Here is a 13,333-nt window from a genome sequence, read left to right as displayed (position 1 = left end):
ACTGTCATGTATTAGAGTAGGATTGATACTTACTTTGTATGACTGTCATGTATTAGGGTAAGGTAGCATTGACACTTACTTTGTATGACTGTCATGTATTAGAGTAGGATAGCATTGACACTTACTTTGTATGACTGTCATGTATTAGAGTAGGATTGATACTTACTTTGTATGACTGTCATGTATTAGGGTATGGTAGCATTGACACTTACTTTGTATGACTGTCATGTATTAGGGTAAGGTAGCATTGCCACTTACTTTGTATGACTGTCATGTATTAGAGTAGGATTGACACTTACTTTGTATGACTGTCATGTATTAGGGTAAGGTAGGATTGACACTCACTTTGTATGACTGTCATGTATTAGGGTAAGGTAGCATTGACACTTACTTTGTATGACTGTCATGTATTATGGTAAGATAAGATTGCCACTTACTTTGTATGACTGTCATGTATTAGGGTATGGTAGCATTGACACTTACTTTGTATGACTGTCATGTATTAGGGTATGGTAGCATTGACACTTACTTTGTATGACTGTCATGTATTAGGGTATGGTAGCATTGACAATTACTTTGTATGACTGTCATGTATTATGGTAAGATAAGATTGCCACTTACTTTGTATGACTGTCATGTATTAGGGTATGGTAGCATTGACACTTACTTTGTATGACTGTCATGTATTAGGGTATGGTAGCATTGACACTTACTTTGTATGACTGTCATGTATTAGGGTATGGTAGCATTGACACTTACTTTGTATGACTGTCATGTATTAGGGTATGGTAGCATTGACACTTACTTTGTATGACTGTCATGTATTAGGGTAGGATAGCATTGACACTTACTTTGTATGACTGTCATGTATTAGGATATGGTAGCATTGACACTTACTTTGTATGACTGTCATGTATTAGGATATGGTAGCATTGACACTTACTTTGTATGACTGTCATGTATTAGGGTATGGTAGCATTGACACTTACTTTGTATGACTGTCATGTATTAGAGTAGGATTGATACTTACTTTGTATGACTGTCATGTATTAGGGTATGGTAGTAATGACAATTACTTTGTATGACTGTCATGTATTAGAGTAGGATTGACACTTACTTTGTATGACTGTCATGTATTAGGGTATGGTAGTAATGACAATTACTTTGTATGACTGTCATGTATTAGGGTATGGTAGCATTGACACTTACTTTGTATGACTGTCATGTATTAGGGTAAGGTAGCATTGACACTTACTTTGTATGACTGTCATGTATTAGGGTATGGTAGCATTGACACTTACTTTGTAAGACTGTCATGTATTAGGGTAGCATTGACACTTACTTTGTATGACTGTCATGTATTAGGGTAAGGTAGGATTGACAATTACTTTGTATGACTGTCATGTATTAGGGTAAGGTAGGATTGACACTTACTTTGTGTGACTGTCATGTATTAGGGTAGGATAGCATTGCCACTTACTTTGTATGACTGTCATGTATTAGGGTAGGATAGCATTGACACTTACTTTGTATGACTGTCATGTATTAGGGTAGGATAGCATTGACACTTACTTTGTATGACTGTCATGTATTAGGGTAAGGTAGCATTGACACTTACTTTGTATGACTGTCATGTATTAGAGTAGGATTGACACTTACTTTGTATGACTGTCATGTATTAGGGTAGGATAGCATTGACACTTACTTTGTATGACTGTCATGTATTAGGGTAAGGTAGCATTGACACTTACTTTGTATGACTGTCATGTATTAGGGTAAGGTAGCATTGACACTTACTTTGTATGACTGTCATGTATTAGGGTAAGGTAGCATTGACAATTACTTTGTATGACTGTCATGTATTAGGGTATGGTAGCATTGACACTTACTTTGTATGACTGTCATGTATTAGAGTAGGATTGACACTTACTTTGTATGACTGTCATGTATTAGGGTAAGGTAGCATTGACACTTACTTTGTATGACTGTCATGTATTAGGGTAGGATAGCATTGACACTTACTTTGTATGACTGTCATGTATTAGGGTATGGTAGCATTGACACTTACTTTGTATGACTGTCATGTATTAGGGTAGGATTGACACTTACTTTGTATGACTGTCATGTATTAGGGTAGGGTAGCATTGACACTTACTTTGTATGACTGTCATGTATTAGGGTAAGGTAGCATTGACACTTACTTTGTATGACTGTCATGTATTAGGGTAGGGTAGCATTGACACTTACTTGTATGACTGTCATGTATTAGGATAGGATAGCATTGACACTTACTTTGTATGACTGTCATGTATTAGAGTAAGGTAGCATTGACACTTACTTTGTATGACTGTCATGTATTAGGGTAGGATAGCATTGACACTTACTTTGTATGACTGTCATGTATTAGAGTAGGATTGACACTTACTTTGTATGACTGTCATGTATTAGGGTATGGTAGTAATGACACTTACTTTGTATGACTGTCATGTATTAGGGTAAGGTAGGATTGACACTTACTTTGTATGACTGTCATGTATTAGAGTAAGGTAGCATTGACACTTACTTTGTATGACTGTCATGTATTAGGGTAAGGTAGCATTGACACTTACTTTGTATGACTGTCATGTATTAGGGTAGGGTAGCATTGACACTTACTTTGTATGACTGTCATGTATTAGGATAGGATAGCATTGACACTTACTTTGTATGACTGTCATGTATTAGAGTAAGGTAGCATTGACACTTACTTTGTATGACTGTCATGTATTAGGGTAAGGTAGCATTGACACTTACTTTGTATGACTGTCATGTATTAGGGTAGGATAGCATTGACACTTACTTTGTATGACTGTCATGTATTAGGATAGGATAGCATTGACACTTACTTTGTATGACTGTCATGTATTAGAGTAAGGTAGCATTGACACTTACTTTGTATGACTGTCATGTATTAGGGTAAGGTAGCATTGACACTTACTTTGTATGACTGTCATGTATTAGGGTAAGGTAGCATTGACACTTACTTTGTATGACTGTCATGTATTAGGGTAGGATAGCATTGACACTTACTTTGTATGACTGTCATGTATTAGAGTAGGATTGACACTTACTTTGTATGACTGTCATGTATTAGGGTATGGTAGTAATGACACTTACTTTGTATGACTGTCATGTATTAGGGTAAGGTAGCATTGACACTTACTTTGTATGACTGTCATGTATTAGGGTAGGATAGCATTGACACTTACTTTGTATGACTGTCATGTATTAGAGTAAGGTAGCATTGACACTTACTTTGTATGACTGTCATGTATTAGGGTAAGGTAGCATTGACACTTACTTTGTATGACTGTCATGTATTAGGGTAGGATAGCATTGACACTTACTTTGTATGACTGTCATGTATTAGGGTAGGATTGACACTTACTTTGTATGACTGTCATGTATTAGGGTATGGTAGCATTGACACTTAATTTGTATCACTGTCATGTATTAGGGTAGGATTGCCACTTACTTTGTATGACTGTCATGTATTAGAGTAGGATTGACACTTACTTTGTATGACTGTCATGTATTAGGGTAGGATAGCATTGACACTTACTTTGTATGGCTGTCATGTATTAGGGTATGGTAGCATTGACACTTACTTTGTATGACTGTCATGTATTAGGGTAAGGTAGCATTGACACTTACTTTGTATGACTGTCGTGTATTAGGGTAAGGTAGCATTGACACTTACTTTGTATGACTGTCATGTATTAGAGTAAGGTAGCATTGACACTTACTTTGTATGACTGTCATGTATTAGGGTAAGGTAGCATTGACACTTACTTTGTATGACTGTCATGTATTAGGGTAAGGTAGCATTGACACTTACTTTGTATGACTGTCATGTATTAGGGTAAGGTAGCATTGACAATTACTTTGTATGACTGTCATGTATTAGGGTATGGTAGCATTGACACTTACTTTGTATGACTGTCATGTATTAGAGTAGGATTGACACTTACTTTGTATGACTGTCATGTATTAGGGTAAGGTAGCATTGACACTTACTTTGTATGACTGTCATGTATTAGAGTAGGATTGACAATTACTTTGTATGACTGTCATGTATTAGGGTAAGGTAGCATTGACACTTACTTTGTATGACTGTCATGTATTAGAGTAGGATTGACACTTACTTTGTATGACTGTCATGTATTAGGGTAAGGTAGCATTGACACTTACTTTGTATGACTGTCATGTATTAGGGTAGGATAGCATTGACACTTACTTTGTATGACTGTCATGTATTAGGGTATGGTAGCATTGACACTTACTTTGTATGACTGTCATGTATTAGGGTAGGATTGACACTTACTTTGTATGACTGTCATGTATTAGGGTAGGGTAGCATTGACACTTACTTTGTATGACTGTCATGTATTAGGGTAAGGTAGCATTGACACTTACTTTGTATGACTGTCATGTATTAGGGTAGGGTAGCATTGACACTTACTTTGTATGACTGTCATGTATTTGGATAGGATAGCATTGACACTTACTTTGTATGACTGTCATGTATTAGAGTAAGGTAGCATTGACACTTACTTTGTATGACTGTCATGTATTAGGGTAAGGTAGCATTGACACTTACTTTGTATGACTGTCATGTATTAGGGTAAGGTAGCATTGACACTTACTTTGTATGACTGTCATGTATTAGGGTAGGATAGCATTTACACTAACTTTGTATGACTGTCATGTATTAGAGTAGGATTGACACTTACTTTGTATGACTGTCATGTATTAGGGTATGGTAGTAATGACACTTACTTTGTATGACTGTCATGTATTACGGTAAGGTAGGATTGACACTTACTTTGTATGACTGTCATGTATTAGAGTAAGGTAGCATTGACACTTACTTTGTATGACTGTCATGTATTAGGGTAAGGTAGCATTGACACTTACTTTGTATGACTGTCATGTATTAGGGTAGGGTAGCATTGACACTTACTTTGTATGACTGTCATGTATTAGGATAGGATAGCATTGACACTTACTTTGTATGACTGTCATGTATTAGAGTAAGGTAGCATTGACACTTACTTTGTATGACTGTCATGTATTAGAGTAAGGTAGCATTGACACTTACTTTGTATGACTGTCATGTATTAGGGTAAGGTAGCATTGACACTTACTTTGTATGACTGTCATGTATTAGGGTAGGATAGCATTGACACTTACTTTGTATGACTGTCATGTATTAGGATAGGATAGCATTGACACTTACTTTGTATGACTGTCATGTATTAGGGTAAGGTAGCATTGACACTTACTTTGTATGACTGTCATGTATTAGGGTAAGGTAGCATTGACACTTACTTTGTATGACTGTCATGTATTAGGGTAGGATAGCATTGACACTTACTTTGTATGACTGTCATGTATTAGAGTAGGATTGACACTTACTTTGTATGACTGTCATGTATTAGGGTATGGTAGTAATGACACTTTGTATGACTGTCATGTATTAGGATAAGGTAGCATTGACACTTACTTTGTATGACTGTCATGTATTAGGGTAGGATAGCATTGACACTTACTTTGTATGACTGTCATGTATTAGAGTAAGGTAGCATTGACACTTACTTTGTATGACTGTCATGTATTAGGGTAGGATAGCATTGACACTTACTTTGTATGACTGTCATGTATTAGGGTAGGATTGACACTTACTTTGTATGACTGTCATGTATTAGGGTATGGTAGCATTGACACTTAATTTGTATGACTGTCATGTATTAGGGTAGGATTGCCACTTACTTTGTATGACTGTCATGTATTAGAGTAGGATTGACACTTACTTTGTATGACTGTCATGTATTAGGGTATGGTAGCATTGACACTTAATTTGTATGACTGTCATGTATTAGGGTAGGATTGACACTTACTTTGTATGACTGTCATGTATTAGGGTAGGGTAGTATTGACACTTACTTTGTATGACTGTCATGTATTAGGGTAAGGTAGCATTGACACTTACTTTGTATGACTGTCATGTATTAGGGTAGGGTAGCATTGACACTTACTTTGTATGACTGTCATGTATTAGGATAGGATAGCATTGATACTTACTTTGTATGACTGTCATGTATTAGGGTATGGTAGTAATGACACTTACTTTGTATGACTGTCATGTATTAGGGTATGGTAGCATTGACACTTACTTTGTATGACTGTCATGTATTAGGGTATGGTAGTAATGACACTTACTTTGTATGACTGTCATGTATTAGGGTATGGTAGCATTGACACTTACTTTGTATGACTGTCATGTATTATGGTATGGTAGCATTGACACTTACTTTGTATGACTGTCATGTATTAGGGTATGGTAGCATTGACACTTACTTTGTATGACTGTCATGTATTAGGGTATGGTAGTAATGACACTTACTTTGTATGACTGTCATGTATTAGGGTATGGTAGCATTGACACTTACTTTGTATGACTGTCATGTATTAGGGTATGGTAGTAATGACACTTACTTTGTATGACTGTCATGTATTAGGGTATGGTAGCATTGACACTTACTTTGTATGACTGTCATGTATTAGGGTATGGTAGCATTGACACTTACTTTGTATGACTGTCATGTATTAGGGTATGGTAGCATTGACACTTACTTTGTATGACTGTCATGTATTATGGTATGGTAGCATTGACACTTACTTTGTATGACTGTCATGTATTAGGGTATGGTAGCATTGACACTTACTTTGTATGACTGTCATGTATTATGGTATGGTAGCATTGACACTTACTTTGTATGACTGTCATGTATTAGGGTATGGTAGCATTGACACTTACTTTGTATGACTGTCATGTATTATGGTATGGTAGCATTGACACTTACTTTGTATGACTGTCATGTATTAGGGTATGGTAGCATTGACACTTTGTATGACTGTCATGTATTAGGGTATGGTAGCATTGACACTTACTTTGTATGACTGTCATGTATTAGGGTATGGTAGTAATGACACTTACTTTGTATGACTCATGTATTAGGGTATGGTAGCATTGACACTTACTTTGTATGACTGTCATGTATTAGGGTATGGTAGTAATGACACTTACTTTGTATGACTGTCATGTATTAGGGTATGGTAGCATTGACACTTACTTTGTATGACTGTCATGTATTAGGGTATGGTAGCATTGACACTTACTTTGTATGACTGTCATGTATTAGGGTATGGTAGTATTGACACTTACTTTGTATGACTGTCATGTATTAGGGTATGGTAGTATTGACACTTACTTTGTATGACTGTCATGTATTATGGTATGGTAGTATTGACACTTACTTTGTATGACTGTCATGTATTAGGGTATGGTAGCATTGCCACTTACTTTGTATGACTGTCATGTATTAGGGTATGGTAGTATTGACACTTACTTTGTATGACTGTCATGTATTAGGGTATGGTAGCATTGCCACTTACTTTGTATGACTGTCATGTATTAGGGTATGGTAGTATTGACACTTACTTTGTATGACTGTCATGTATTAGGGTATGGTAGCATTGACACTTACTTTGTATGACTGTCATGTATTAGGGTATGGTAGTATTGACACTTACTTTGTATGACTGTCATGTATTATGGTAGGATAGCATTGCCACTTACTTTGTATGATACGCATTGGTGCACTTAATGAGTGGGAACTTTGTATGGGAGTTTCCCAGGGAAATTGTCTATACAAATCTTGTTTTCACCTACAGTGAGGTGAACTGTAAATGGGAGCAATATCTATGTCATACATTTGATCCTTCACAAAACAGAGTTACATTTCATTGCAATTTGTATATGTGTGCCAGGATAGTTACAAAATACAAGAGTTCAAGTTGACACTCACTGAAATTCTTTCCTACAGGCAATACTACTTGCTGGTGAATATTTAAAAGATGACTGTGGTGGTATATTTTATGGCAAAACTCAAAATGTCAGAAGACTTTTGAATAAAGCCTATGATGATGCACTGGAGAAGTATGATGTTATAATAATGCCTACTATCCCATTCAAAGCAGCAAAACTACCACGTCAGGATGACAACCTTAAAGCAAATGGTGAGTTTAGTTTTACTATACTGGAGATTTCTTACCATAGTTTTACTATACTAGAGATTTCTTACCATAGTTTTACTATACTAGAGAATTTTTACCATAGTTTTACTATACTAGAGATTTCTTACCATAATTTACTGTACTGGAGATTTCTTAACATAGTTTTACTATACTAGAGAATTCTTGCCATAGTTTTACTATACTAGAGAATTCTTACCATAGTTTTACTATACTAGAGATTTCTTACCATAGTTTTACTATACTAGAGAATTCTTGCCATAGTTTTACAATACTAGAGAATTCTTACCATAGTTTTACTATACTAGAGATTTCTTACCATAGTTTTACTATACTAGAGAATTCTTGCCATAGTTTTACTATACTAGAGAATTCTTACCATAGTTTTATTATACTAGAGATTTCTTACCATAATTTACTATACTGGAGATTTCTTAACATAGTTTTACTATACTAGAGAATTCTTGCCATAGTTTTACTATACTAGAGATTTCTTACCATAGTTTTACTATACTAGAGAATTCCTGCCATAGTTTTACTATACTAGAGAATTCCTGCCATAGTTTTACTATACTAGAGAATTCTTACCATAGTTTTACTATACTAGAGATTTCTTACCATAGTTTTACTATACTAGAGAATTCCTGCCATAGTTTTACTATACTAGAGAATTCCTGCCATAGTTTTACTATACTAGAGAATTCTTACCATAGTTTTACTATACTAGAGATTTCTTAACATAGTTTTACTATACTAGAGAATTCTTGCCATAGTTTTACTATACTAGAGAATTCTTACCATAGTTTTACTATACTAGAGATTTCTTAACATAGTTTTACTATACTAGAGAATTCTTGCCATAGTTTTACTATACTGGAGATTTCTTAACATAGTTTTACTATACTAAAGAATTCTTACCATAGTTTTACTATACTAGAGATTTCTTAACATAGTTTTACTATACTAGAGATTTCTTAACATAGTTTTACTATACTAGAGAATTCTTGCCATAGTTTTACTATACTAGAGAATTCTTACTATAGTTTTACTATACTAGAGATTTCTAGTATGCCCCAAATAAGCTTCAAACAAACATTCTGATGTCCTAAATAAGCTTTCAACAAACATTCTGATGTCCTAAATAAGCTTTCAACAAACATTCTGATGTCCTAAATAAGCTTTCAACAAACATTCTGATGTACTAAATAAGCTTTCAACAAACATTCTGATGTCCTAAATAAGCTTTGAACAAACATTCTGATGTCCTAAATAAGCTTCGAACAAACATTCTGATTCTTAAATAAGCTTTCAACAAACATTCTGATGTCGTAAATAAGCTTTCAATAAATATTGTGATGCCCTAAATAAGTTTTCAACAAACATTCTGATGCCCTAAATAAGCTTTCAACAAACATTCTGATGTCCTAAATAAGCTTTCAACAAACATTCTGATGTCCTAAATAAGCTTTCAACAAACATTCTGATGTACTAAATAAGCTTTCAACAAACATTCTGATGTCCTAAATAAGCTTTGAACAAACATTCTGATGTCCTAAATAAGCTTTGAACAAACATTCTGGTGCCCTAAATAAGCTTTCAACAAACATTCTGTTATCCTAAATAAGCTTTCAACAAACATTCTGATGCCCTAAATAAGCTTCGAACAAACATTCTGATTCTTAAATAAGCTTTCAACAAACATTCTGATGTCGTAAATAAGCTTTCAATAAATATTGTGATGCCCTAAATAAGCCTTGAACAAACATTCTGATGCCCTAAATAAGCTTCGAACAAACATTCTGATGCCCTAAATAAGTTTTCAATAAACATTCTGATGCCCTAAATAAGTTTTCAACAAACATTCTGATGCCCTAAATAAGCTTTCAACAAACATTCTGATGTCCTAAATAAGCTTTCAACAAACATTCTGATGTCCTAAATAAGCTTTCAACAAACATTCTGATGCCCTGAATTAGCTTTCAACCAACATTCTGATGCCCTAAATAAGTTCGAACAAACATTCTGATGCCCTAAATAAGTTTTCAATAAACATTCTGATGCCCTAAATAAGCTTTCAACAAACATTCTGATTCTTAAATAAGCTTTCAACAAACATTCTGATGTCGTAAATAAGCTTTCAACAAACATTCTGATGCCCTAAATAAGCCTTGAAAAAACATTCTGATGCCCTAAATAAATTTTCAATAAACATTCTGATGCCCTAAATAAGCTTCGAACAAACATTCTGATGCCCTAAATAAACTTTCAACAAACATTCTGATATCCTAAATAAGCTTTCAACAAACATTTTGATGTTCTAAATAAGTTTTCAACAAACATTCTGATGCCCTAAATAAGCTTTCAACAAACATTCTGATGTCCTAAACAAGTTTTCAAGAAACATTCTGATTCTTAAATAAGCTTTCAACAAACCTTCTGATATCCTAAATTAGCTTTCAACAAACATTCTGATGCCCTAAATTAGCTTTCAATAAACATTCTGATGCCCTAAATTAGCTTTCAACAAACACTCTGATGCTTTCAACAAACATTCTGATGCCCTAAATTAGCTTTCAACAAACACTCTGATGCTTTCAAAAAACATTGTAATGCCCTAAATTAAATGTGTTTCAAAGTAGCCTTGACAAACGCTCAAAAGTAAATCTTGAGATATCCTAAAATTCCACCTGTGTTGTAATGTGTAGTATTGTATTGTGTATACAAAATCAACCTTGTTTTACAAAATAGCGTGTTTAGTTTTCAAAACAGATTCAAAGCGGTCTACTTGTGACCAATTTTAATGAATGCTGTTTCAAAGCTACATCTCAAACATAACCTGACCGATCATGTTCAAACATTGTATATACACCATGTTGAGAATTTATTTTATTCATTTGATGAAACATGATTAAAAATCAGGCATTTATGCAATTCAGAACAAATTTGGTATGCACATATAACATTTTGCGACCAAATCATTTTGTTCGTCAGTTCGGATTCAAAATGGCCGACTGGTGGTCATTTTATTTTAGTGAAAACAGTTCTAATGCTACAATAATATATTATACTTCTTAAACTCAAGAACTCGCAGGGACTATATAAAACAATTATGTGTCAGGTATTCATTTATATAGAACAAATATTGTACAGCATGAATACAATTGATCACATGCATTGTTTATGGAGAGTTGTGTAATGAATGTATTGGTCATCAGCATATTGATTCATTCTATTGTAAAATGTTTTGTTAATCTTTCAGATGTAATTGGGCGAGCACTAAATATGGTTGGCAATACAGCAGCATTTAATGTCACTGGTCATCCAGCACTCACAATCAACACTGGGTTTTCCAATGGTTTACCGGTTGGTATGATGATTGTTGGAAGAAGATTTGACGATGATACTGTGTTGAAAGTTGCCTATGCTTTTGAAAAGTTGAGAGATAAAATTGAAAGTGCATAAATTACATTTCATTTGGTCTGTGTGGGATAGAGTAAATAGTATTTCAGTTTAGCTCATCTGCTTTTATTTTCCAATATACAGAGAATTTTCCAGGCTTTCTTTGATAAGGTATAATATACGTAAACTTGTTCTGTGTTGAACTAAACCTAGGAACATGTACATTGTAACATACACATCTGGCAGCGAAAGGAGTAGAATTCATTTGTTTGTACAACACCTTATAGACGTGTTCACATGTCCTACTTATTTGAAAAATGTAAATCATATTTACATCATATTTGAGAGTAATTCTTTGTTTACATCAGACACAGCAACAGTGTTGGTAAATATAATCACTGTACCTCTGTTATGCATATTTAATCCTTTTCTCGTACTAACCTCATTGATTTAAAAATTTAACAACAACAAATGTTTTCTGATTGTGATTCAATGCAATCATCCCATTGTAATGACATTTGTATGACAGGCTAAGAGGTCAAATACCTTAGCCCATGCTAAGAAAACCACTGTGAATTCTTAGCTAAGAAGCACTAAGTACGGATTAAATCTGGCTTGTTTTTAAGATGTGGTCCAGATGTTCAGCATGAGTTAACAAAGTGTGCATGAACACATAGCTTGGGCTAAATGCAATTGTATTCAATGTTCATTTACTATAATAATAGTCATAAAAATAAATCTGACGACGAGACTCTGTGCTACTTCCGGTTATTCGGCAATCTGTATACTGCACTAGTAATCATAGTTAAAATGATTGTGAAGATTTTTATATAGTCCTAACAAGTTTTGACATTCCTTAGCCCATGCTAACCACTGTTCCCTCTCGTGTGTGAATGCATTTGAGCCTATCCTATATAGAAACATACAAGATTTGCTTAAATCTTAGCCTGTACTTTGTGTAGCGTGAACACTACTATTATGAGACCTAACTATGAGGGCAATTAACCATATTTACAAATTGCTCCTCATTTCAAACCAAACTGATGTTATTAGTAAACATCATACTATCAGGAATTATTCATCTAGAAAATAGTCATGTCGATTATAACATAATTTGACATAATTGACAGGTCTGTCACCTTAATGTTGGAATCTAAGTTCCACCATCTGAACACTGTCTCTTTATTAGTAACATCATTTTTCAATTAAAAGTATGTGGTAATGGCTCATTCAATTATGTAGGTATTTGTTTATCAAATTCAAGACATTCTAGAATTTATCAAATAAATGTTTGTAACATTCTCATCGAGAAATAAAAATTACCGTCGAAAGTTCAAATTAAAATAAAATTCAATTCAATTCAATTCAATTCAATTCAAAATAAATTACAAAGGGACTTAGACCTTAAATCATAAATTAACGAAGTGAGTCAAAAGCAAACAACCATATCGTCCGCTTCGCTTCGGGTGTCGCCAAGGTAGGACATGAACGTGAAGCTAACGCCAATTTATAATTAAAACCGGAGCCCCAACATACGAAGTTTGCAAAGAGCATTCAGTCTTCAGAAGTCATTTCACGTGTTTCGCTGTCATTATATCCGTGCAAGTTTACTTTATAATAATTATCCATTGACCGCGTCTATATACACTGCATAAATACTTTAACCCAGGCACTCGGTCCGACTCGACAGTTATATTACTTTCTATCCAATTCTGCTTCGAATGTTCCTGCCGCTGCCATTATCTAGCGGGTTCCAAATTGTATCGGTAATTTCGTTCAAGTGTAATACAGCTAAAAT

At 34.4% G+C, this 13,333-nt stretch overlaps 1 protein-coding gene across 1 annotated transcript in view; it reads left to right on the top strand.

Annotated features, from left to right (window-relative positions):
• The window catches only part of LOC102807487 (uncharacterized), a 159,615-nt gene extending 147,326 nt beyond the window's left edge, over nucleotides 1-12,289 (top strand). Inside the window, exons 12-13 of the mRNA XM_085497556.1 lie at nucleotides 7,929-8,121; nucleotides 11,396-12,289. Of these exons, the coding sequence (XP_085353682.1) occupies nucleotides 7,929-8,121; nucleotides 11,396-11,598 (396 nt within the window). The 3' untranslated portion in view covers nucleotides 11,599-12,289. The remainder of the gene's footprint in view (nucleotides 1-7,928; nucleotides 8,122-11,395) is intronic.
• The last annotated feature ends 1,044 nt before the right edge of the window (nucleotides 12,290-13,333 follow it).

The sequence above is a fragment of the Saccoglossus kowalevskii genome, chromosome 3 (genome assembly GCF_978046115.1).
Source record: "Saccoglossus kowalevskii chromosome 3, keSacKowa6.1, whole genome shotgun sequence".
In the NCBI taxonomy this organism is placed as follows: Eukaryota; Metazoa; Hemichordata; class Enteropneusta; family Harrimaniidae; genus Saccoglossus; species Saccoglossus kowalevskii.
This window is presented reverse-complemented; position numbering and strand designations above follow the sequence as displayed.